At 35.9% G+C, this 26,064-nt stretch overlaps 2 protein-coding genes and 1 long non-coding RNA gene across 3 annotated transcripts; all 3 read right to left on the minus strand.

Moving 5' to 3' along the window:
- Positions 1–523: 523 nt before the first annotated feature.
- Positions 524–1,219, minus strand: LOC136798767 (large ribosomal subunit protein uL16-like). The gene has a single exon (XM_067055436.1). It carries the CDS (start codon positions 1,154–1,156, stop codon positions 584–586), a length of 573 nt encoding a protein of 190 aa, XP_066911537.1. The 5' UTR covers positions 1,157–1,219; the 3' UTR covers positions 524–583.
- A 1,690-nt stretch (positions 1,220–2,909) lies between these two features.
- LOC136798814 (zinc finger protein 236-like) lies at positions 2,910–24,971 on the minus strand. Its single transcript, XM_067055489.1, has 16 exons — positions 24,593–24,971; positions 24,022–24,229; positions 22,807–22,861; positions 18,269–18,520; positions 17,806–18,024; positions 15,108–17,420; positions 13,337–13,429; positions 12,818–12,913; positions 12,462–12,512; positions 10,284–10,388; positions 9,770–10,113; positions 8,090–9,579; positions 6,356–6,402; positions 5,919–6,089; positions 5,004–5,297; positions 2,910–4,815 (listed from the first exon to the last, which is right to left on the minus strand). Exons 1-16 carry the CDS (start codon positions 24,742–24,744, stop codon positions 3,686–3,688), a joined length of 7,020 nt encoding a protein of 2,339 aa, XP_066911590.1. The 5' UTR covers positions 24,745–24,971; the 3' UTR covers positions 2,910–3,685.
- Positions 21,163–21,960, minus strand: LOC136798789 (uncharacterized). The gene is made up of 2 exons (XR_010845434.1): positions 21,828–21,960; positions 21,163–21,630 (listed from the first exon to the last, which is right to left on the minus strand). It is a non-coding gene; the product is annotated as an uncharacterized lncRNA (long non-coding RNA).
- Positions 24,972–26,064: the final 1,093 nt, after the last annotated feature.

Consider the following 26,064-nt stretch of genomic DNA (forward strand, 5'->3'; position numbering starts at 1 on the left):
TGAGGTCTGCTGGAAAGTATATGTGATTCTTTTCTAACTTTTTTCTCTTGAAAAGCCTTTTGGTGCGCGTGGTAAATTATTCTTGTATTTTCTAAGGAAAAACGTAAAATCATTTTTGCATTTTCAAATTTAAGTAAGAAAGCCGAAAAAGAAAACTTATCTGGCCGGGCTGTACAATTTAAATTTTGCCTTCGTCCTATGAGTGGAAAAATGACATACAATAGACTACCACTTACTTCGAATAACCGGGAGTTAACTGAAACCTCTTCTCCCATCGAAGAATTAAGGTATTTTCGGTTTATGTTCAGATTAAACACTGCTAAGGACAAATTGAGGACATTGATGGATGGAAATTAGTCTTACAGAATAACATATATCATTATATTTATCTAAAAAGCGAAATTATAGAAAGCCAAAGTTCTAAAAACACTTGACTTTCGAAAATTTCAAATATTTGGGGGTTCAAATAACGGGGTGTCTACTGCAATTCTAACCCTTGCGAGACTCGTGTAAGCGCCTCGAATTGATTTTAGTTTACAAATTTTCTTTTTACTCAAAACACTACGAAAAAGGTTTTTTTCTTTTAACCAGGGAATTTCTCTTTCCCCGTCAAACCAAGTCTCTCGTTTCTTTCATGGTGCTGAGCGAACATGGCTACCAAATCATCCGCACTGATCACAGCGCGCGGTTCACGCGGTCGAATACGTAGATGGACTTTAACTGGCATTTTAGCTTTGACTTGTCGAAAAGCTTCTCTTGCTAAAGAGTCATTTGCACAATTATACTCGAACAATACTTGTCCAGCAATGGCTTTTGCAGCCCAATAGTTTAATTTTCCTTTGCCTTTTCCCATACGTGTTCCAACAGGCTTTTTAGTGAAGGGCGTTTCGCTGACTGGTTTGGTCACCTCTCTGGTTTGGGCCTTCCGTACAATGCTCACCCGCCCGGCTTCGATGGCGGATTCTTTAATATACCCGGTAGTGAGGGCGTAAATGCCATAACTCATGTTATCTTGGTAGTCGCAATGGACGAACTCTTTTAGTTTCGGTTGTAAGTTAATCGATCGAGTCTGTGTAACGGTGGGTAGCATAGTTCGCTGACTGTTTAAAGTCACGTTTTGAAACAACATACGAGAAATTCTTTGGGTGATCGCCATTTTGATGAGCTTCCTCAACGTGGCAAGGGTGGTTCAACTTTTTTCTTTTTTTTTCTTATTTCTATTGCTGAAACGAGAATAAAAGAAAGAAAAATGTAAAAAAAAAATTACAGGAAAAGGTAAGGAACATGCAAATTAAAGACATAGTCGCTGGAAGTAGGTTGCCTGCCAGCCCTAGAGAAAGGGTTCCGTGCATAAAATCGAGGAGATATCTGCAAACCCAGGTATTGGAAGCGATTCACCCGAAATCAAGCCAACCCAACTCCAGGATTGGTATTTACAACTATTTCAACATCCTGATACGAAAACATAAAAAATTGTAAAACATCTTTTCCTAGAGTTCATTATGTCGATATAAATTGTGATATAGTTTCTATAAATTAAACAAAAAAATAATCTCTGACTTGATACAGGGGGGGGGGTCAGGATCCAGATACCAAACCCAGGGCCGGGGGGTGGTGTCAATTTTTTTTTCCAAATTTCAAAAAGTCAAGTTGGTATCGATACCAAAATGAGGGGGTGGGTCCCCCTTTTTTTGAAAATTAGGGAATCTTCAAGTTGGTATCGATACCAAAATGAGGGGGTGGGTCGCCCTTTTTTTAATTTATGCTGAATTTGAAATTGGTATCTGACTTAAAATGTTGTATAATGTAAGTATAAAAACTTATTTGAATCGTTTACACTAAACCCTGATTCCATATAAAAGCATTCTTCATTCTATAATTGAAATTAAATTTTTATTTAACTTTTGCTGCTCTCAATCCTTTCAATCAACCAAAATTCATTCAAAACTAGAGTTGAACAAACTGAATCAAGCCTTAGCAGATCTTAGAACTTTTTTAGTCGTGATAAAATTTTTCTGTGCATAACGTTTATCCGGGGGGTACTAGGGTTGGCGAATGAGGGGTATGTAGGAACAGGACCTCTGAAAACCAACCCTTAAAGAGACTGATTTTTGCTGAAAAGGTGACCCTTAGAGAGACTCTTTGAATTTTTTTTTCGATTTTTGAAAAAAGTCAGACCCTTAGAGAGACTTTATTACAACTTTTTCTCTGGAAATCAAAAAATTTCCTAAAATTCCTGAATTTTCCGACCCTTAGAGAGACTAATTTAAAACTTTCTGATTTTTCCGACCCTTAGAGAGACTTTGAAAGGTGAAAAAACCGACCCTTACCGTCCGCACTTACCCATCATCCATTTTGCCTAGTACCCCCCCCCCCGGCGCTCATCATATAGGATAATGTTACAAAGACTCTAGGCGTGCCTAATACAATGAAATTTTTATCTAGTCTAGTTTATCAACTTTTTTTATGAATTTTATACCTTTTGCCAATTTAGTTCAAAAAACTTAATTTACGTTGTGTTAGAATGAGAAAAACTTGTTTTCATTTTCAGGAGTCTAAAGTGTGGTACATAATATAAGTGATTCATGAGAGGAATGTTCTTTGAATAAAAACATCTACAGATTCTGTTTAGCGTCCCTTGTATGCAGTATCTTATGCATATAACTTTTTGCATTTTTACTGATTGCCAATTTGGGGGGGGGGTCCCCCTTTTTCAGAAAAATAGGGATTTTTAAGTTCGTATCGATACCAATTTAGGGGGTGGGTCCCCCCTTTTTTAGAAAATTGGGATTTTCAAGTTGGTATTGATACCAATTTAGGGGGTGGTGGTGTCTACTACTTTCAAATCTCGAAAAGTCAGGTTTTTGGGCCCTGGGTTGGTATCCTGGACCCTGACCCCCCCTGCTTGATATAATATTTGTGGCAGCCATTAAAAGGCATCTAAGTCGTTGTGCAGTGGACTCTCTTTAATTCAAATCTTTCTATTATTCTTCGTCAGGGAGAAATGGAAAATGCTTTCTATAATTCGAATATCTCCCGGCGTTATTCGAACAAATTAGATTCTCTATGCTAATTCGAGTCAGCAAAAATCACATGTAATAATTTATATAAAAATCTATAAAATATGGTATCTGTATGCTATATAAAATCAAACCAAAATAAAAAGGGAGGATATATCATCTACACAAAAAAATGGTAATAAAATCAGGAATAGGGAAAGTGTGTTTCAGACCCTGTTTTTCATTCATCTTTGCAAAAGGAATCATTTCCCACGAGACAAAAGAGCTGGTAATGAATACCAAATATTAAAGGGTGGAACATTAAAACACAAAATGTTGAAAGAAGTTCGATCAAGGAAAGGTTAAGCCGCGCACATCTCTAAAATAGCTTTTGTTATAAGGATGCGTATCTGACTCGAAAAACACCAGAGGACTTTTTATTCAGTCTTTTTGACAAAAAGTGAATAAGAAACCAAGATGACCTTGTGCATCATAACATCCTTCTTTCATTGAAATCTTAATGACGTCATTGATTCCTATGTGAAAGCTTTGCTTATAATGGTTTTTGAGCCATAATCGCATCTTATCAGAAAATACTGTAGCATTAGGCATTAAAATAATGAAAATAAAAAGTGTGTAAGGCTAATATATATAAGATCCTACAACTGAATATCAGTGAAAACTCATCAAGTGACCTGCGAACAAAACGGTGAAACTCTCAACTTCAAATGAAAATTAAAGTTCAAACCTTGGTCAAAAGTTTCACCGCAAGCGCACACAAATGGCCGCTCGTGGATATGCGTACGCATGTGAAGTTTCAGGTAACTTTCAAGATTGAAAGCTGAGTGACACAAAGAACATTTAAAGGGGTTGACATTAGCATTTGTGTGTATTTTAAGATGTGACTTCAAATTCCCATTTGTAGCAAAGGCCGAACTGCAATGAGCACATTTGTACGGTTTTTCACCAGTATGAATTCGAATGTGTCGCGTCAGATCACTGGAATGTGTAAAAGACGACGGACATTCGGTACAAGGGTAAGGTCGCTCACCGGTATGAACCCGAATGTGTCTTTTGAGATTACCATGCTGTGTAAACCGGGCCTTACAATATTGACATTGGTACGGTTTTTCTCCGGTGTGAATCATGAGATGAATTTTGAGATGTGTGCTTTGTACAAACCGTTTACCACAAGCTTCGCATTTGTAAGGTTTATCGTTGAAATGCGATTTATAATGGGCGTTGAAATAGCTCTGTTGACCAAACCCCGCATGACAAATATCACATTCGAATTTTTCATTCGTGTGTGTTTTCTGGTGGCGCCTTAAATGGCTTCTCCACTGGAAACCGGCGCCGCAAACGTCGCAAATGTGCGACCGTTCCACTTCTGTTGAATGTAAAGTTCCGTTGAGGTTGGTGGACATTTTAAGTGACGTCACGTTTGAAATCTTGGCAAGTGGAACATCATCATCATCATCTTCGTCAGACTTATTTTCTGTGGGTTTCGGCTTCGTTGTAGTTATAGGGTTGATCGAGGGCGTTGCATTTACGACAGGGCGTGTTGCTGGTGTTATAGAAACAGGTGCTATTTGAGGCCTTGGAACAAACGAGGGCGGTTGCATGAATTGCGTCATCATTTGAGGTGGTTGCGCAGCAACAGGAATGTATTGAATATACATGATGCGTTGTGGTGGATGTGTGGCGTTATGATTTCGCTGAAAGGCGGTTTGAGGGCGTATTTGCATTGGATGCGTCCGTGCATTCTGTGGAAGTGATACAGGTTGTGTTGGTGGAATTATCATTGGAGGAGGCTTCACTAAAAAAACGAAGATTTTTGAAGAAGGTTGAATTATTGATTCCAAACAAAAGAATCAGAAAAGTCAGCCCTGAAATCTATAAGAAAGTGGGAGAAGCTTTAATTTAAATTTAAATTCCATCAGTAGATAAGTGGTGTATATAAAGAAGCTCCAATACTTTTGACCATATTAACATTAAGGAATTTACCTAAAGGGATAGAAGTGACAAAATTTTCCATCTTGCTAAGAGAACCCTCTTCATGAAAAGTGTCTTTGTGTAGAGGTACTTCTTCATCGTCAAATTGTAATTCAATATTTACTGTACTCTGATTGGTCGATAGTTCATCATCTATATTCTGATTGGTCGAGAGTTCGTTATCTGAATCTTCATTGGCCGTCAATGTCCCCTCACTTGATGGGAGATCATCCACTTCAATGACGTAATCACTTTCACTTTCTTCTTTATTGGCGTTTAGATCCTCACCCCTTGAAGGAGAGCTATCTAAGTGTGTGAGAAAGTAAACACAAATTATCACTGCAATCCCCACAGTAATATTTGGCACGAAAGGGGAATTCCCTCGAATTTGAAAATCGCAGGTGATTTTTAAGTGCTTTAAAGTACGGTTGGAAAGTAGAGTTTTAACATGAGACTTAAGCCTTAGGACCTTAGGATCTCAGGATCTAATAAGTTCAAAAATGTTCCAATAAGGTTGAGAATATAGCCTTGAAGCCACTTAACCCCTCCCAAATCGAAAAATCCAAAGACACAAAGTGGAAGTACTGAACTTGCAATTCTCGCCCGATCTTTAAATTCTGAAAAACGATAAAATACCCAAAAGTGCCAATATAATTCGGCGCCGATAGTACATACTATGAGTAACCAGTACCTTCCCAAATTTGTTATTTGTTTTATGGTCTGTTACACTTTGAAGCGTTTTTCGAAAGTTATTGCACTGCGGCGGAGGGTGACGTTGATTAAACTAACAGGCTACTTCCTGAGGGAATGGAACAGATTTGATGTTACTTTAAAACCACCACCACCACACAAATAATATTCTACTGTTTGGAGAAATCCTATCATTCTCATGAACGAAAAATGGGAATGAAATTGTTATTTTCATACCGGGTGTGGAGGAGGGTGTTTGTAAAGCACATAAAGCAGCTTTGATGATGTCATCTTCTAACAACGTATCTCCACCATCTCTTTCTCCTTCAGGGAGCTCTTCATTTCCATTAGGCTCACTTTCTTCTTGAGGAGAAATGTTTTGGTTTGTTAATTCTTCGAACGAGGCTCCTGGAAAATCAGTCGAAAGAATGAATGGATGGATGAATGACTAACCTTGTCAATCCCACTGGTAAAAGAGTTCAGATGTGACGCCTGTCTTATAGTATCTAGGGTTACAATTTATTTCAAAATTGCTTTGGACCAAGTAAAGATTAAAAGAAGATAACACTTATAAAGTTTTGAAAAGCCAATGATATCTTTGTTAAAATTACTGTCCCACACGTGGACTTCCGATTAAATTTTTTTTATTTTAACAGTTTACGATATAAACAAACCTGTCAATAAATTGTCGACATCATGGCCACAGACATTGGCTGGCATCCTTCATTTGAATGCGTGGCGAATCCTGGGGAAAAGAAATATAAGTTTCAACTATTCTTGCGGGTTTCTAAATTTTCGCGAACCATTATGTATCCCCGCGTAGATTAAATTTTGCCATTCATAAGTTTTTTGTTTATGAAAGAAAAATTCGAGAAATAGAAAGTAAGAAGGTCTTATACTGCAACACTAAAATAATAAATCGATTTGTCACACAGTTTGTGTCATCACAAAACATACACGCACGAAATGATAACATAACGTAGTGTCAATAACCTTTTGTCTCTACATGACAACGATATAAAAGAATTATAATACACTAATAACAGTCAGATTTTTAATCGTTTGCAGCATCAATGTATGACAATCATTCAATTCTTTTATCTTTGTGATGTAAAAGCTATTCATATTAATAGTGCCAAAACTTCAAACTTTAACAGATTATAGATTTGAACTGATTTGAAGGTAGAAAATGAATTCTGATACCTCTACAGCCAAACGATTGTCCATACATCCAAGCAATCACCAATTCACACTCAAGTCAAGTTCCATTCCATTATTTTTACTCATTTTATCTTTTTGTTTTTATTTTCTTTGTATACTGAAAAACAAGAAAAGTATAATTAGCACATTTTGTGTTACAGGATATAACAGAAAGATAGCAAATGTCATGTATAAAGTATATCACATGTCAACTTATATCTACAAGATCTTTTGTAATGAATGCAAACACTATCAAAAAAGACACTGATTTTTATTCTACTCATAATGATAAAACTTTCTTTATTCTATATAATGACATAGTATAATAATATGATAATATACTTTTTTCCTTATATACAATGTTTTCTGAGGCATGTAACGTTTCTTCTGATAATATAATATGTAATATGGTAATGTGGTAGGAGATAAAATAAAATAAAAATAACGTCAAAACTTAAAAAATAATAATAGAGCTCTTTCTCTTCTTTCAAATATTATAATATAATATTATGTATAATGTTCTTGTCTTATAATATGTAATATAAAGAATGATTATGAAATAAAATATTCCACTTGTAAAAAACCTTGTATGGATGAACGGATGTTAAAAAAATAAACTAAAAATATTCTCCGAAAAATAAAAACAAAATACCAAAATAAAAAACACCTCAAAAACCATCCAAAAAATTTGTATTTCAAAAAAGTTCATAGTTTCAGTTTAGCATGATTGTTAAAATTCAAAATGGCTAGTTACTTGCCTGTGCTAAAGGCAAATTGAGACTACTAAATAAAAACAACACATATCTTGGTTACCAAACTATCATATAATAAACTACTCCAATCATAATATGTAATATGTACACTATAAATTTCCATACTAAATCTTTTTGATATAATAAATCAGAATATATACAAATGATCCAAATTAGGAAGACAATCAAAGCCCTGTTTCGTTTTGCGAATAAAAAATAACTATTTAATATAATATCTCTACGTTTTTTAAATATATCTTTCTCTGTTAGATACTATCCTATAAACAAGTAATAAAAAGTAATAGCAGTGTTATATGTTATGCTATTACCTCGCTCTGTATGTTAAAAATGTTAACTATATAATAAATGATAAATGTTTTATCTTTTAAAAAATGCGTGTCTGAAAAGATCAGCCAATTATTCTCAACTGAGGACAGGAAAATTCAAGGACGTCACTCAGCCTTCACCAGCACTGGGTGTGTCAAGGGTAGCACTGAAACTGGTGGGTGGTACTCTTTAGCAACTTTACAAGTTTCCATGTGTTTGAAAAGTTCCGATTGAGTGGCCCATCCTTCACCGCATCCGCATTTGAAGGGAAGCACGTGGCGTTTGACGTGTGTTTTGAGGTTCGATTGATGTGAAAAAGACGCGTTGCAAAGATTACATTTGTAAGGTTTTTCACCAGTATGCATTTTATAATGAGACGAGAGATTTCCACTGGTGGTGAAACCTTTGTTACAGTGGACACATTTGTACGGTTTTTCGCCCGTGTGAACACGGATATGTCTTTTAAGATCAGACGAAGAGATAAACGCGGCCGGGCAGCGGTCACACTTGAACGGTTTTTGTCCAGTATGAGTCATTACGTGTCGTTTGAGATTGTTCTGTTGTATGAAGCGACCTCCACAGATGTGACATTTGTAGGGTTTTTCACCAGTATGCGTGCGTTGATGCGTGGTCAACTGTGCTTTCGTGATGAAGGCAGCTTGACACTGTCCACATTTGTAAGGACGTGTGCCCGTGTGTATTCGTTGGTGCCGCTTGAGATTGAATGAAGTACCAAAGCTAGCTGGACATTGAGAGCATTTGTAGGGGTTACTGACAGACTGGTTGTTATTTTTAGCTTTAGTGGCGCTTTCACCGTTACCATTGGCAACCGGTGGCATTTTGTGTTCTTGTTGCAGGTGAACAAGTAAATCGTTATGAGAACGGAAATGTAGGTTACACAAATCACACGTCGTTGTGGGTGGGTGTGGATAGTAAATCGTTTCCATTGGTGCGCCATGGGCGGGTATTATGTGATGGGGCGGAAGATACGGTACTATGATTTCGCGGGGCGAATGGTGGTTGGGCGGCTCCACACGGACCAATACTTCCTTTGGAGGCTCAACGTATAAAGGTGTGTTTGTTTTGCTTTCTTCTGGTTTACGAAAAATCTTTTCGTGGATGAAATCTTTGACAGATTTGAACGATTTCTCTTTGTGCGTAGACATGTGGACCTTCAACTCAACGTCATCTTCGAACCACGAATCACAGCGTGAACATTTGTACGGATAACGACACAAGTTCATTCGAGTACGTCCATCTTTACCTTTCGGTAACATGGTACTAACAAAACTTTTGCTGCGCCGTGATATCGGTTCCATCATACCTGAACCCTGATACAATTTCCGCCTACTCCCGCCGCGGCCGCTCGCGCAATCGTCAGCTGATTCTTGTTTTTCAGTGGCAAGCAACGAGCACAAATCGTAAGGATCGTCGACGTTTATCTCCATAACCCTTTCAGCAACTTCACCAAGCGTACATTTATCTCCGTTAGTTGTGTATTTGAGAGATACGCTGTCTAGGGTACCAGCGATATCTGGTTTGGATTCTTCCACGAGGACCAACTCTTCTCCTGCACCATCGGCAAGATCTCCTTCGTAGATACCATCCATCTTCTTATCCTGAAAAAGTCAAAGTCACATTCAAAACGAAACAGAAAAACTCCATACAAATTATTTAAGGTTTGATTATTAAAATGTAATTTCACAGTATTTCATTTTATGGAGAAATAAAATCAGCATTGAAAATCAACCCTTCTTTAATTTTTGCACTTCTTAAACTTATTAAACAGTAAAAGAGAGAAAAATAAACCTCTATTGGGTATTGTATTTGGTCAGCTCTTTCTGCTTCCAAGAATTCTCCGCCAGAATATACATCCTCGTCATCATGGCTTCGACGGCGTCGCTTTTGTGGTAGCGGCGGTGAATGTGGCTCCGCTTTAATTTCTTCGTCATACGGAAACCTCTCCTCGTTTCGTGATTTGGGTATATGTACGATTGGTGTAGCAGCTTGGATCAAGGTCGGGTTGACGTTCTGGTCACGGCAGTATTTAGCGTAATACGTTTTTTCTTCGTACTCCGTGTCGACGGATTCTTCTTGGTAACGTGAACGATATTTTCTTTCATCGTGTGTACTGTCCTTTGATGTGTGATGCCCTAAGAGAGAAAAGTCCTGTTTTAGATACACAATTCATAAACTTAGGGATCGAAAAATGAATTTTACGTAGCAATTAGTTGTTTGGACTCAAATCTAGAGTATGTATTGAGTTTTGAATAATATAACTTTCAAGGCTACTAAATGGAAGATGGAAGGTGAAAGTACAAACCCTTGGTAATGCGGGGTTCATCTCTATAAGAATATTCGTCTTCTGAATGATAACGTGTTATTGAAGAAGGTTCTACACCAGGGAAATCTGCTTCTTCAGGTTCTTCTAAACCCAAGGAAAAGTATTGCAATGTTAGAGACAGAGAGAGATTGTATAGTACACAAACGATATTATTGGGCTCTTCCAGAAAATTTTTGTACATGGGGGGGGTTGAGATGTTGGATATTTTGTCAGGGGATAGTGAAAAATCTGCAAAATTTGCCTTGTTTGGGAGGCAGATTTGCTCTGATTAGGGGTGATTTTGTATGTCCGGGGGTCAACTGATGCTTGTCCAGAGTCCGGGGGTCAAAATTCACAATGTCCGGGGGGGGGGGGGTAAATTTCCAAAAAATGTTATATTCTCCATCCCCCATATTCAATTTTTTTATGGAAGAACCCATTCCAAGATGTGTTTAATTACTATTCTCATGTTAATTATATTCTTAATCTTGTGCAAAAACCAGCGTAAGAGGACATCTTTAAACCATTACAGTAGTATTTGCAAACTGTATCATGAAGTTTGTACCTTTAATGAAATAATTTGGGAAATAGTGTTGTTCAAATGAAGAATAATGCGATTCTTCAATGTCGTCCTCAAGATGATGAATCTCTTCCCTCCAAAAACTAATCATTTTGCGTCCACTCTTCATGTAGTGCAGCATAATCAAATAAAATTTCTGTTCAAAGCAGAAGCAAAACGAATGGAGAAAAGACTGAACTCTAAACAAAAGCCAACTTTTCGTTTTCTATTTGAAAATATTATGAAGAATGTTCTGCTCTCTTATGCGCCTTATTCCAATCAATAATTAAAAGGGTCAACAGAAGAACATATAAAAAAAGAAAAACGAAAAAAAAAATGCGAGCCTCATCCATTTATTAAACCGGCTTTAATTATTGATTTGAAAGTTTTTGTGTGATGTGTGCTCGATTTTTATTTCACACCAGCCCCCTTTCTTAATATATTGTGCGACTTTTTGATGGACAACGGACATTCTGTGAGTGAGCTCTTCTTAAGCGTAATCCCTCTTTGTCCTTTGTGTTGAAAACAGTGCATAATATATCAAGTTTACGAAACATGTTAGAATGAGAGAGAGAAGATTGAAGAAGCGCCTTTTTTCTCTTCCCAAAAGTGAAAACTACAAAAAGTGTAAAAAAAACCAAACAACAAGAAATCGAATTTAGAAAGTAATTAACAGACATTATTTAGAGGTCTGGGACAGAGAGTTGGGCTTGATTATTCCGAAGATGAATGAAGGAAGAGATACAGAAAGATACAGATTGGATCCTTAGTCGTCGCCCCCTCTTTGATCCAAGAGAAAAACAATATTTTCGAATTATGAAAACATAAAACGTGCGCATACAAATTCAGGATTGGAAAGATTAAATATTGATGAAATTGCCCTTCTGTCTTCCTTTGGCTTTCTTTAAGAGTTTTTCCTATTTTATTCATTTTTTATGTAGATTTAGAAATGGAAATATGATTGGTGTATGCCCTCTCCTACTTTTTGAACCAACCCATATTTATTTTATATCATAATGAATTATATAAACGCGAAAGACTTTGATGAACAGAAGAACGTTGAAAAACAAATACTCTCTCTCCCCTCTTCAGTATAATTGAAAATGAAGGGAGAAAGTAAAGATGAGAGGAGACAGTATTATCAACGAAACCTAAAGATAACCTCAATAAGCTATTTCCACGCAAGGAATGAATGCTGAAAAACCTCAATATGGTACTCAGGCCTTTTTACATTTGTAGTGTGCATGATGATTATCAAAAAGGAAAATTTTCCATAAAAAAATGGACCCATCAGTCTACCATTTAAAACCTTAGTAAATGGTTAGGGTTCCTTTTCAAGGGGATGAAGTATTTCAAAAGACCGGTTCAGATTACTAAGGCTATATAAGAATGGTGAAGTTGCTAGGAAAGGTTGAAATCGTTATTAGAAGGCCTTTAGGGATCTTTAAGGTAATCCGAAAACAGAGAACATCAATGATGTACGCCCTTTCCAAGAGTTTGTTTACATTGTCTTCCATTCTATCCCATGGGTACCTCTTAGGTGAATTGGGAACTATAAAAAGCCCTGGCCCTGGACACAAGGCGCCCCCTCATTGAAAGATCACTGACAAAACATATACCTTTGACATGATTGACTTTTTCTTTCTTGATTCCTTTTGCATTCTCGAAACCTGAATAAAAAGAATAAAAATGAGTTGAAAAGACGAGCTCACAGGATTTTGAAGGGATATTGATTCCACGTATGTGCAGTGAGCTAGCTGAGTATGAGTGACAATTAATAAGATATACCTTTTCTTTTATAAGAACAAGTTAAGAACAAGTTAAGAACATTTTAAGGCTTTGCAGACTCTAGAAAACCGTAAAAATACTCAAAAAATGGCGAAAATAAGAACATCTTTCATTTTTAGTTAAGAACGTGTAAAAACTTAGAATGTCTTCTGTCAAAATTTAATGATGTACAGTATACATATCTCACCCTCGGTTTTTTGGTCTTTAGGGAGGGCAGCATGTTCGGAACGTAACACCTCGTCTTCTTCAACACTTTTCCTGCGTAAGCTTGATCTGGCTAATCCTAAATGGAAAGTTGATGAATATATGAAAGTATCGGTTAAAAGGTTGTCTTCAAATTTGTTTCACTCAACTGGATGTGTTTTCTCCCGAAGTGAGGCTGCGTAACTAAAAAGTGATTGGTTGTGATGCTATGATACAAGCTTCAACGTTTTTTAGTTATTTCATTTTTTGAAGAAAGAAAATCTGGCCATTAAGATCAGTGAAATCAGATTTCTATAATGATTGCTATTTAAAAAAAAACGTATAATTCTGTTTACGACTAACGTATACTGTTTGCCTCTATTATGAACCAACTCATTATATCGAATCTCTTTTCCTTCGAAGTAGGATCCATTGCTAGCCTTGTACAAGTAAGAAAAACGTAGGCTCATCAAAGTTCTTACAAGAAAAGAGACAAGCCAAGTAAAAAATGAATTATTCTTACTATTGGCGCGTTCGATTTCCTCCAGGAGCATGGGTCCCTTCGTGTCAATTTCTCTTTCCAAGTACGAGACATCATAAACTACAGCCATTAAGCGCCAAAACCACAAAAATGTTGTCAAAGATCCCAAAAATCAAACGCGCCAAAGATATCAAAATTAGAAGCCAGATCAAACCATATGTAACGTGCGAAAGAATATGTTCTTTTGAATTTTAGTTTTTAAACTAAAAGAATGAATGTGAAATACAATATATTCAAACGGCTGATGAGAAGCAGCATATTGAGTGTATCTTTGATAACTTGGGAAAAAGTTTAAAAAAAATTTGAAAATATTTTGAAAATTATTAGTGACTGGTTACCGTGGAAATCGAAGTGTTAGTAGCTTGATCAGTTTGAAAACTCGTTTCATGTTCTTAGAATTGACCATATCTAAAAATCGTAGGTAAAAAATACTTGTCAAAATAATAATAATGTCACAAAGTTATTTCATAGTTAGCTATAATATAATAATATTAAAATGAAACTAAAATCTTTTAAATAAAAATGAACTTTACAAAATTTCTAAAAGAATTGATTAATGACGACAAAATGTATATCAAAATTTACAAAATATTAGCTGATGATGAGGGGGTTGGAAAGCGGAAAAAAAGACAGATTTCCAAGATTTTGAGAAAACATAAATTAGCCTACAGAATGATTAAAGATAGATATGTATCAAAAAGACAGAGACAGCCCATTTCTTCATATGATAACTAATATATCAGCCAATAATTTATCAAAAATGAAAATTCACTTCACTTCGCTAATGCACACATCAACGTCTGTTCAAATGAAAAAGAAAAGGGGCCTGGACGCTAATTACGATGAACGAAACATGCACACATTTCACTCTATTTGATGATGTATAGAAAAATATGCTTAGAAAGAGAAATGGCGAAAGGAAATAATAAAAAAAATTGAATATACAATGCTAAGACGTTCACTATGAGAAAGAGTATATTTGTTGGGTAAATAAACCTCATTGTGATCTGTATAGTGATTGAAACTTAACGCTTCTTTGATGAAAAAATACGCGAGATAAAACGTTTTTTTATCTACTGTATAATGCGCGTGTTTTTTGTTGTGTTGTTAGCTTTTTCTAATATTTCGACTATCTTTCTCTTTGTTTGTTTGCCATTATGAGTGGATGTTATATGAGCTAATGATGTTTTGAAAAAATATATAAAAGAATTCGCAAGAAAGGAAGTTAAAGTATAAAGTATTAAATAGTTTCGAAAATTCCTTATAAATCTAATTATTTTTCTAATCTTTAATTCAGCTTGAACTAAAGACAAATATTTAAACATTTTTCTAGCAATGAGCGAACAGAAATCGAAAAAGTAAACACTGTAGAATTGAGGATTATGAGGATTAACATCCGCTAAAATTGTTTATCGTTATATTTTGACTGACGAAACAGTACAACCAACACAATGGTTTTATAACCATGCAAATTTCAGTTTTGCTAGCTGTGATCATAAATAACCCTTAAAACTTTAACCAAAAATTAACCTCCAAAAGTTACTAAAAATTAGTATAGTAAGAAAATAAAAAAAAATCAATCCCCAACAGAAAAATAAGTGCATATAGTATAAAAATTACGTTTCATACAATACAAAAGAACTAAAAATATGTTTAAAATAATCACTCCTGAGCTATGTATAAAAATACCGTTAGAGATACTAATTAAAATAAGACAAAGGTCCAAAGACCAAAAATTAAAAAAAGGATAATTACATGGCGACAATACCAGGATGACCAGAATTAACATGCGTTTTCATGTGAGATTTCAAGTTTCCTGACGTCGTAAAAGAACAATTGCAATGTCCGCATTTATACGGTTTTTCACCGGTATGTGTCCGGATATGTCTCTTGAGGTCTGAAGTGCTGAGGAAACCAGCATTACACATATTACAAACATGAGGTTTTTCACCAGTGTGCGTCCAAATGTGACGTTTCAAATTCCCTTGTTGGATGAAAGTTGCCGGACATAAATGACATTTGAAGGGTCGTTCACCGGTGTGTGTGAATGAATGCGTTTTACGTTGCGATTGCGTTCTGAAACAGGCGCCACATATTTCACACTTGTACCCTCTCTCACCAGTGTGGATGCGCTTGTGGCGGTTTAGGCTGAACATGCGGCTAAACATGGCGCCGCATTGGTTACAAGCGTAATGTTTGTTTTTGGTTGCGCTTTCATCCGGCTCCTCCAGTTGTTCGTCAATTTCGTCATAATCTAATGGTTCCTTTTTAATGTCTGTTGCAAAAGAAGTTACTGCCTCCATAGTCGGAGGTTGATTAACAACAGGGGGCATCATACCAGCCGAAGGTATACCAGGTTGAGTGATTCCTGGTGGTAGATGACCTGTTGGGTTCATAAAGACGACTTGTGAAGGAGGAGGTATGATCACCACCTGGTTGGCCCCTTCTGGAAGAGAGGATGAAGGACCTGGCTCGTCGGCAGGTTCCTGTTTAATGGAATGTACCTTCAAATGTTTTTGTAAGATATCCATGGTTGGGAAGGATTTACTACAATGGTAGCAAGTGAAGTCTTCTTCGCCGACAACGTTCTCACTGTCTTCGCTGGTGTCATTACTTTGTTTCTCATCGATCGTCTCATCTGATTGGTTCAAAGGTGTCGAAGGTGTCGAAGGTGTCTCTTCTTTTGAATGAACGTTAGCAGAGTGTTGAACGAGCTGTTCCCAAGACACAAACGATTCACTACAAAATTTACACTTGAAGAAAGCGTGAGTTCGATAATGTCGTTTCAATTCAACATTATTCGAGAAAGACATCTTGCACGTGTTGCAAGTCATTGGCTTACTCTTACTGTCTGGAAGTAATGGCTCAGCACCATGTTTCGATTTCTCGTGTTCTTGTAAATGACTATGAGTGGTGAAAGATTCGTTGCACTGAATACAACTGAAGGAAGAATGCGTGCGATAGTGTCTTTTCAATTCTACATTGTTCACGAAAGATAATTGACACGTTTCACATTTGTAGGGTTTATCTGAATGGATCCTCATATGAAGCATCAATTCCTCTTTAAATTGAAACGTTAAGCCGCATTCCCCACACGCCACCTTCTCTGGCTTCTTTCGCTTTTTGGGTGCAATATTCACAAATTGTGGTGGAACCATCATAGGGCCAGGTGGCATCCCTTGTGGCATTTGAGGCATAGCCATTGGTACAGGAACAGGTTGACCTTTTCTCTTTTTCTTTCCGTCCTTGTCCATAACAAAGTACACTGGGTAAAGCATGGGGTAGAAGTATGTGACAGGGTTAGCGCCGTCCTTTTCACTTGTAGCAACAGGAGGCCCTGGAACCATCATTCCTGGAGGAACCATTCCTGGCTGAGGGACCATACCTGGTTGTGCCATGCCTTGTTGGGGTACCATACCTGCTTGAGGCATCATTCCATGAGGGAGCATGGTGGGAGCTACCATACCAGGTGGAGGGACCATAGTTGGTACCATGGTAGGCATAGAAGGCGGTACAAGAGGTTTGGCAGCTTTGACTTTGACTTTGGATTGGATGGGTACTTGACTTTGACGTGCTAATTGTTTTTTGAAAAAGTTTGTTTTGGACGGTTGGGGTTCTTTCTTGGCTTCCATGACAATAAGTTTTCTTTTTTCTTTAAAATCAGATTCTAACTGAATGTGTTTCCAGTAAATAGGATGTTCGGTCCTAACATGTTCCTTGTAGAGTTCATATGAAGGGAAATCGATGCCACACTTCTGACAATTTCTGATGAGTGCTCCTGGTGATTCTGCTAATCGAATCTTCTTTGAGCTTGCAGGTCCTGGCTCTGGTGATTTTGATTCTTTCAGTCGGTTTTGCACAAATTCTTTATAAGTGTCCATCAGAACTTGACAGTTTTCACAATGACAAGGTTTGTTGAGAGAGCGTGAACATTTTTTGGAAATTTCCTCAAACTTACTACCAAGTAAATTAGATGAGTCATCGTTGGATTCCGTTTGTGATTGGTCAATTGTGTCTGTTCCAGAGAAGTGAGCATAGGAAGGGTCAATGACTTCAATTTTGATGTCTACGATAAAAGTTATATTCAAGCTTTGATTATCAATTGTTATGTAGACAGCAAACTATCATGATTTGGCGTTAAGGAGCTTACTTCCCTAAGATTTGAAAGATTTCAGGTTCAGGTCAATACCATCTATTTTCAACCCCTTGAGTTCAAAGTATCTGTTTTTTTTTCTGGTAATAAAAAAAGTTAAAAGGTGGTATGTATGGTACAGGAATCTTATATATGTCTCTAGTCTGTTCTCCACTTTCTAAAAACTTATTCTTTAAGTATGGTAATTTTGGATCCGTGTCCAGAGGTTCAAAAAAGAATCCTGTCCAGTAGCAATTTCTTAGCTACTGGTTTAGACTTAGATTCAATTGAGAGAAATTAACAAAACAACATTACAAACCTTTTAATCCAAAATTTTCTTCTTCTTCATCTTCACTTGCAGCAGTGTGCAGTGCAGCTTTTTCAGGAGAAGCGTGTTCTTGCGGTATATCAGCAGCCGGTGACGCTTCCTCACTTTCCATCGCCAGCTCTGGTTCTTGATGAATAAATGCATCACCATCACCGTCATCAAAATCAATATCAATGCAGTCAATACCATCCTCTTCGTCTATTGAGTCTTCTGGAAAACAATGAAAAGTTGTGAGTTAGTTAATATACATCTAAAGCCAACAGATTCTATAACTATAGATGTATGTATGCTAAAAAACGAAGTTATTACGAATCTGAATCATGTAAAAAGTTATATGATAAAATAACTGAAATTGCCATAGGAATCACAATGTAGAAAACATAGAAATTATTAAAACATTTTCTTTTTGCATGTCTTCACATGGATTCCATCCATCCTTTCTAATTTTTTTTACCTTGAAATGTACCACCAATTGCTTTCATGAGGAAATCTTCCTCTAAAATTTCTGCATCCTCCGACTCTTTTTCCCCGACATTTGGCCCAGCAACATCTCCTGATTCTTCACCATCCTTATCCTGCAGTCTTTTTCCTTCCTCTGGCGTTTTATCAATATCTAGCACAACCACCTCTCTTTCTGGCTCAGCTAAGCTTTTGTCTTTCTCAGCCAAATCATTATTTTCTTCTGGCTTTACATCTTCTTCAGAATCTGTTATGAATGAAAAGATTTCAATATTTTCATGTTCACTGACATCCCTTTTTTAGAAATAAACAAGTAATACTTTAATGGACCTACCTATTTATAAAACGAATAATTAGAATTTAATGGAAGTAATGTATAATTTTAAATTTCGATTTATATATCTATTGGAACGGAGAAAGCAATTAAGAAACGCATCGATGTTTAACGGTGAAAGAAAAATAATATCGACACTTTAATCAATCATTCAGAGAAAATTAAAACTGAGAAAATCTCAAAAAAACGCTTTTTTCGGGACATTTCCGGTTCTAGCGGCCGGAAAAATTTCTTGTTCGAAAATTGGGCTCTGTCACATTTTGGGCATTGCCATTTTACATCATTGTGCAAAAAATCATGAAAATCTGTCGAGTATAAGTTGAAAAAATGAAGGAAAACCGTTTTACCTTTTTACGCCGGTTTTCGGCTGTTCCGGCGATTTTTAAGGAGTTCCGGATTCAAAGGATGATTTTTTTTTGGAAATCAAACGATGCTAAGTTTTGGGCATCATCATAAAGAACATTTTTCTGTAAAGAAACAATTAAATAAGTTGAAAAAATGTGACGGAAATGTGAAAAAACGACGATTTCCGGCACATTTCCGGTTCTACAGACCGGCAAAAAATTTTTTTCGGCAAACGGTTTTCAACACCTTTTGGGCATCATCATAAAGAACATTTTTCTGTAAAGAAACAATTAAATAAGTTGAAAAAATGTGACGGAAATGTGAAAAAACGACGATTTCCGGCACATTTCCGGTTCTACAGACCGGAAAAAATTTTTTTTTCGGCAAACGGTTTTCAACAACACCTTTTCGGCAGTACTAATGTGCATCTATGTGCAAAAAATCGCAAAAAAACTAATGATAAAATCTCGAGAAAATCTCAAAAAACCGCTTTTTTTTTCGGGACATTTCCGGTTCTAAACCGGCCGGAAAAATTTTTTTTTCGAAAATTGGGCTCTGTCACATTTTGGGCATTGCCATTTTACATCATTGTGCAAAAAATCATGAAAATCTGTCGAGTATAAGTTGAAAAAATGAAGGAAAACCGTTTTACGCCGGTTTTCGCCTGTTCCGGCGATTTTTAAGGAGTTCCGGATTCAAAGGATGATTTTTTTGGAAATCAAACAATGCTAAGTTTTGGGCATCATCATAAAGAACATTTTTCTGTAAAGAAACAATTAAATAAGTTGAAAAAATGTGACGGAAATGTGAAAAAAACGACGATTTCCGGCACATTTCCGGTTCTACAGACCGGAAAAATTTTTTTTCGGCAAACGGTTTTCGACACCTTTTCGGCAGTACTAATGTGCATCTATGTGCAAAAAATCGCAAAAAACTAATGATAAAATCTCGAGAAAATCTCAAAAAACCGCTTTTTTCGGGACATTTCCGGTTCTACCGGCCGGAAAAATTTTTTTTTCGAAAATCGGGCTCCGTCACATTCGAGGGTTTATAGTAATGCACCTTTGTGCAAAAAATCAGAAAAATTGAATGAGCCAATCTCGAGAAAAGTTGGTAACTAACTAACTAACGAACACGGGTTAATTTATAGGACCTCCACCCCACCGGGGTAGGTCCAAAAAACGTTAGCTCATTGGAATTGAATTTAGAGTTCGACTTTTTTAGGGGTTGTTGTAAAACATGGATTAGCTCCATGGAGTACTCCAATGGAGTACCTATTGGAGTACTCTAAAAATATTGCAGATCAGATTTCAGATAGCCACGAGAGGAAAATAAAGACCTGTATAATTTTGTATTTGCTCTAAAACCACTCTGTAGCAAAAATGTTGCTTTCTGAATGGTCTCTTTTTATATACTTTCATGCCATCTGCATCCCATTGAGTATGAAATTCTTATATCAAAGAAATAAGTTGGCAGACTCCATTTATTGTGATTGTCTTATTATTTTGTTAATAGCGAGGTTAAGCAAGAAGCTATCTATTACGTACGGAATCTATTACGTGAGTTTTTAGACTGGATCCGAGGCGTTTTAGCCTGATTCCTAAATCTTAACGGCATAGAAAAAAAAGTGGTTAAGCAAAAAGGCGATCTATGACGTATGACGTAATGTTTATTTTTCCGTATCTCACTTTCGGCCCCAACTTATAAAATTTTATTTTTTTTTCTTTCTTTTCCAGCTTTCTTGTTGGTGGTTGGTCTATAAAATCCCCTTACTTTCAATCTTAATCTACTAAGTTTTTTCCCAAGACAAATGTTTTCACAAAAATTAAAACTAGACAAGCATAGTCAGAGTTTTCTCTGTATTACTTTTACTATTTTTATTCAACATTTTTATAAACAAAAAATATGTGTCTATGACTTATCATTTCAATGAATTCTTAACCTTGCAATAAAGATATATAATTTCATAATTTCATTCCTAGTTTACATAGGTAAACCAATCATAAATTACTGCTTTATTTATAAAGAAAAAAATAATCTGTAAGAGCATAGTGTACAGTCTGTCATCCTTATTTAGCTGCATTTCCATATGAATGCTTCACCATTAGCATTACCAATAAAAACACTCTTATAATAAAGTGTGCAAACCAGGTCTCGAGTTTCATATCTGGCAGGTGTTCCTTCTTATACTTCTTTGCATTCCAAGATATCAATATCACCTTTTTAGGAAGGGAGATGTCTCTTTAGAATCAAACTAAACTTTCTGCTGGAACGTTATAACATAATGTCGAAGAAGTTGAAGGATGACCAGTCAATAAAAATTTTTCAGTAAAGGATTGAGAACTTAAAGCAGTAGCGGTTGTCCAGAAGATAGAGCTTTATATAATTTTTGAGAACGGTTTGAAGTTCAGCGGTTGTGTGACATCAGGTTCTTACTCAGCAGAGGCTGATTTGTACGTACAATATATGGTTGATGATGGAGAGCAGAAATTGAATCTCGTTGCTTAGTTGTAGCAGTTGAAATTGGAACAATAAATAAAGAATTCTTCTGTTATGCTTCGGGTGGAAGGGTAAATTTATTTGAGCTTGGCAGAGCAGTCTTTTTCGTGTTTGTTGCTTTGGGTGGGTGACATTATAACTTTGGCTTCTTCGCACTTGATGGTGGCACCACAGAAACACTAAAAAACATGAAAAAGAAATATGGTTACATGCTGTTAATTGTAAAGGTCATTTTGGAAGTATTTGGACTTTGAGAGCATAAAAAAATAAAATAAAAAACAGACGAAAAACAAACAGACAAAAAGATCCAGAAAGAAACTTTCTGTTTGTTTTGGTTTGATAAAAACGTCAGCAAAGGTTATTTAATTACACTTACATCTTGACCTTCTTTTGAGCAATAAATTCTTTCACTTTGTTTGTATGCATCATAGTTTCCACAGATGAGATTCAAAAACTTTCTTCTGTCAGCTCAAACTTGTCAGAAATCAAAAAAATCTACCAAAGTTTCTTTTCTGTTTACATTTTTTTCGGGTGATTTTTGATCCTAAACGATTCAGCCCAATCTCCGTAAGGTAAATTTCCCTGGATCATGCTTATATCCTAATCGATATCTATTACGTGAGATTGGAGAATTTCGCGCAATAGATCCACTCCCCAAACTATGACGTACAGGTTAAATTTCACGGGACAGAGTTAGCCTTGAGATTTGGGCGCTAGCCTGCGAAAAACTCACGTAATAGATTCCGTACGTAATAGATAGCTTCTTGCTTAACCTCGCTAATTGAAGTGTATTTTGTCAATAAAATTACAATGAATAATTAATGCTCTAAAACCCCTCTGTAACCTCTCTCACAGACTGTCCCCAACTGCTATTCTGTAAGCTAAATCTGGTCTGTTTAATTGTAGAATCAACAAAGATTTTTAAGCAGAGAGCATGCACTATATGAGCTTTACTGCCAGAAATGGTAGCCATTTTTCACAAACAAATACTTTGGAAATTCTTTTGATTGCTATAGATTGGCAGTTTACAGCTGGTGGAAAAGGTTGATTATCAAATTTGTGATATTCATCGCTCTGATATATGTATTTTTGGGGGTACTCCATTAGGTACTCCATCGGAGTACTCCATGGAGCTAATCCATGTTTTACAACGACCTCTTTTTAGAGACTCTTGCAGCCTTTATGAGTTTCGCTTCAAATGTCTATAAAATTGCAAATCAATCAAAGCAGAATATGAAAGGTACAGTAATTAGTAAGCTAAAGCTTTATGTATGATCGGGGGAACTGTACTGAAAGTATTGTACATTTGTAGTAGGCAGACTTTAAAAAAGCCCTGCTTGCAAAAATTGACAAACCGAGTTCTTCATCTGTTGCTTCTTCTTTGACTTTCAACTCCATCTCGATTTCTTTCTGAAAAGTTAAATGAAATAGTTGCCTTGTTAAAGAGCCATTTTCTGTAAGAACCAGGCAGTTTTGGATAATTTTGATAGTAGAAAAATTTAAATTCCTTCATTTTTGGATATTTGGTAGACAATAGTGAAAAACTCAGAATCCCAAAATTTCAGGTCCCCAAAATCCATAATGGCGGATTTACAGCCAATCCAAAATTTTTTCGCCGTTTTTTTTGTTACAACTTTAAGAGGCATTTTTTCAAGTTGCAACTAAGATCACATGGGTTTTTATTAATTTTATTGAAGTAACCAATTTGTGATTCCAAAAAAAACAAAAAAACCCATGTGACCTTAAACGCAAATTCCATAATGGCGGCTTAAAAACACTCCAAAATCCATTTCAGCCATCTTTTAAGGTGCCATTACTCAGCCCAGGACTTTTTTGGGCCAAATTTCTTTGTGGAGATGTGTTGAGCAACTTTATGACAGCAGATTTAAGCAATTTTGAATTTTTTTTTTAAGTAGACTGGGCTCTAGCAGCCCTGAAAGGCAGCTCCAAACTCAAAAAGTAGCAAATCCGGCTCAAATTTTTCAGAGTTGCGACTAATTTTGGGCAAAACCAAAAATTGTATTTTCAGAAAGTGAAAAAAAACCCATGTGATCTATAAGCATGAAAGAGAAAAAAAGGATCAAAAATTCCGATAAAAAAGTATGTGTTTTAGGCCTGTTTTCAAGCTGGAAAACCGGTTTTACAGCTTGGAAATAAATTTTTTACAAATATTTTATCAATATTTCCAAAAAAAACCTAGTATTTATTCCAAACAATTCATTTGAGTTGAATATATCCAAGATTCCATGATTTTCGTCATTTTTCAGTGAATCTCGTACAGAGGCTTCAAAAAAATCATTCAAAAAGTTATATTTTTTATTTTTGACGCAAAAAATCCCTTTTATCAACCTAGGCAAGTCTCAGTTCATGATCATTAACTGAAAAAGTTACAATGAGATTCATGGTTATCGTCTAAACAAGGGGAAAAAAAAATTAAAGTCTTCACATAAAAAGGTCTAAATAATAGGTCTGCAATTCTAATTTCTAGAAAAATTTCATTAATTTTGGAAAGTTAAAAAGGAAAGCCATATTTTAGTAGACATTACCAAAACTGGAGAACAATTACGGACCTGTATTGGTGCACTGTCATATCCTAGATCCAATGTTGGCAAAGGATTTGATTCTGTTGGTTGCGAATCGACAAAATGCAGAGAACAAACTCTTCCTAGAGGACCTGGTGCCCATGGTTCTCCTTTTCTTGTGTCTGCTCTATTTAGTAGTCTGACCCATTTTCTTCGTTGTTTGGGATTCCCACGAATGGTTGGAAATGTGAATAATCTATAGTATGGAGAAATTTTTAGAACAATCAATCACAAATGATTTCTTAAAGCTCTAAGAAAACAAAAAAAGTGAAACATTTTAACATATCATCAGTTTCCAAAATCTCCAGACATATTGAGTTTGATTGGGTTGATCATGTAGGTGTACAAACACTCTTTATTAAAATGCATAGGACTATTGCGAGCCTCCTTTTCAAAAATCAACTGAAAAAGGTTTATAAAGTCTTCACATTTGTATCAAAATTTGTTCAAATTTCTATATCAGTCACATTAATCATTTTCTAGTTTCAAATCAGCCCTCAAGAAGATGGTATTGATTGAATGCAAGATTACTTGAACTAACAGATAATAAATTACTTACTCAAAAGGAGGGTCACATTTGCAACTGCGATGAACTTTTTGATGGATAAGGCAAGGTTCTTCTTTCCACTTTGTTAATTCCTTATCTCCATTATCACATTCTCTCACACAACACACACGGAAACGTGCTCTCAGTGACCTCCGCTCTGACATTTTTCATGGTTCTTTAGAGAAAGAAAAAGGAACATTAAAATACTTAAAGAATCACAGTGTAGGGACTACAAAATACTAATGGCATTTACAGAAAAACTGCTTTGATCAGAGCAAATCTATTTTGTTTAGAGACAAGCTCATATGATTTGGGATTTTATTGAGAACTCAGGCAGAATCATTTGAGATGTGACACACGCACGCCTCCGCACACACCTGAATCCCTGAGGTGTGCGATCATATAAAATAAAGCATACTTTTGTGAGTCGTTGGATAAAAACAAAAAAGTGACAAACAATCCTTGAATCCAACTAAAACGGTTGTTCTTTAACTCAGTTTAGCTCTAAAAGGGTGGTACAAACTAAGAATATACTTGAAATTTGATACTTGTCACAAATTAGAGTTTTAATTCATTTTCCAAAATTTATGAACTTTTTTTGGATGCATAAACTTAGAATTTATGATGAATATAAACTTCTACAAAAGAAACATAAATTGCAAAAGCTTTAGAAGATTTGTATGCCTTAAGTAATTGACATTTGAAAAATCTATACAGCCATGTTCCAGTAACCTGATAACAGATAGCACAATTTTCTTATGCATTGGTAAACCTCTGAAGGTAGTTTTTCTTTTCTTATTTATTGAAAATATTCAGTCTTGTTTGATGATATTCATCATTTGAACTATTTTTTCACATCCTCACTTTCTCCAATTTTGACTCTGAAACCTCTCAACTTTTTTAAAGAATTAACAAAAATTGCTCAAGTATTAGGGACCATTCAAAAAGTATGTACGCTCGAAAATGGCAAATTTTTGACCCCACTCCCCCTTGTACGCTTTTGTACGCTTTTTAGTACACCCCCTAACCAAAGTCACAACTTGAAACTCTTGTAACAGTAGAATATGTAGGTGAGAGAGAGAGACTAAACCTACCCAAAAATAAGGGCATAGGCCACATGCCTAAAGCATGAGGATCACAGCGCATAAAATAAATTTCAAAAACTAATAAAACACTATGCTATTCGGAAAATAAAATAGTATTGTCTTAGTAAAAAGAAATACACTAGTCAAGTAATTATCATCAAGGATCAATTTTCACAGAGTGAATCAAATTTCTCCATTCTAATTTATTCAAAGCCAAATCATGCCAAACATTAGTATCAATGCCAGATTTTTTCAAACATTTAAATAGAGATCGACCATATGTGTATCTCGGAGCACCACGAGGACGTTTAGAACGGACCCAGCACGACAACATTTTCCGTGGAAGGCGATTCCAAGGCATGCGCATTACATGCCCAGCCCATCTGAGCTGTTGACGAC

This window comes from Clytia hemisphaerica, unplaced genomic scaffold, assembly GCF_902728285.1.
Source record: "Clytia hemisphaerica strain Z4C2 unplaced genomic scaffold, Clytia hemisphaerica genome assembly, whole genome shotgun sequence".
Taxonomy (NCBI): Eukaryota; Metazoa; Cnidaria; class Hydrozoa; order Leptothecata; family Clytiidae; genus Clytia; species Clytia hemisphaerica.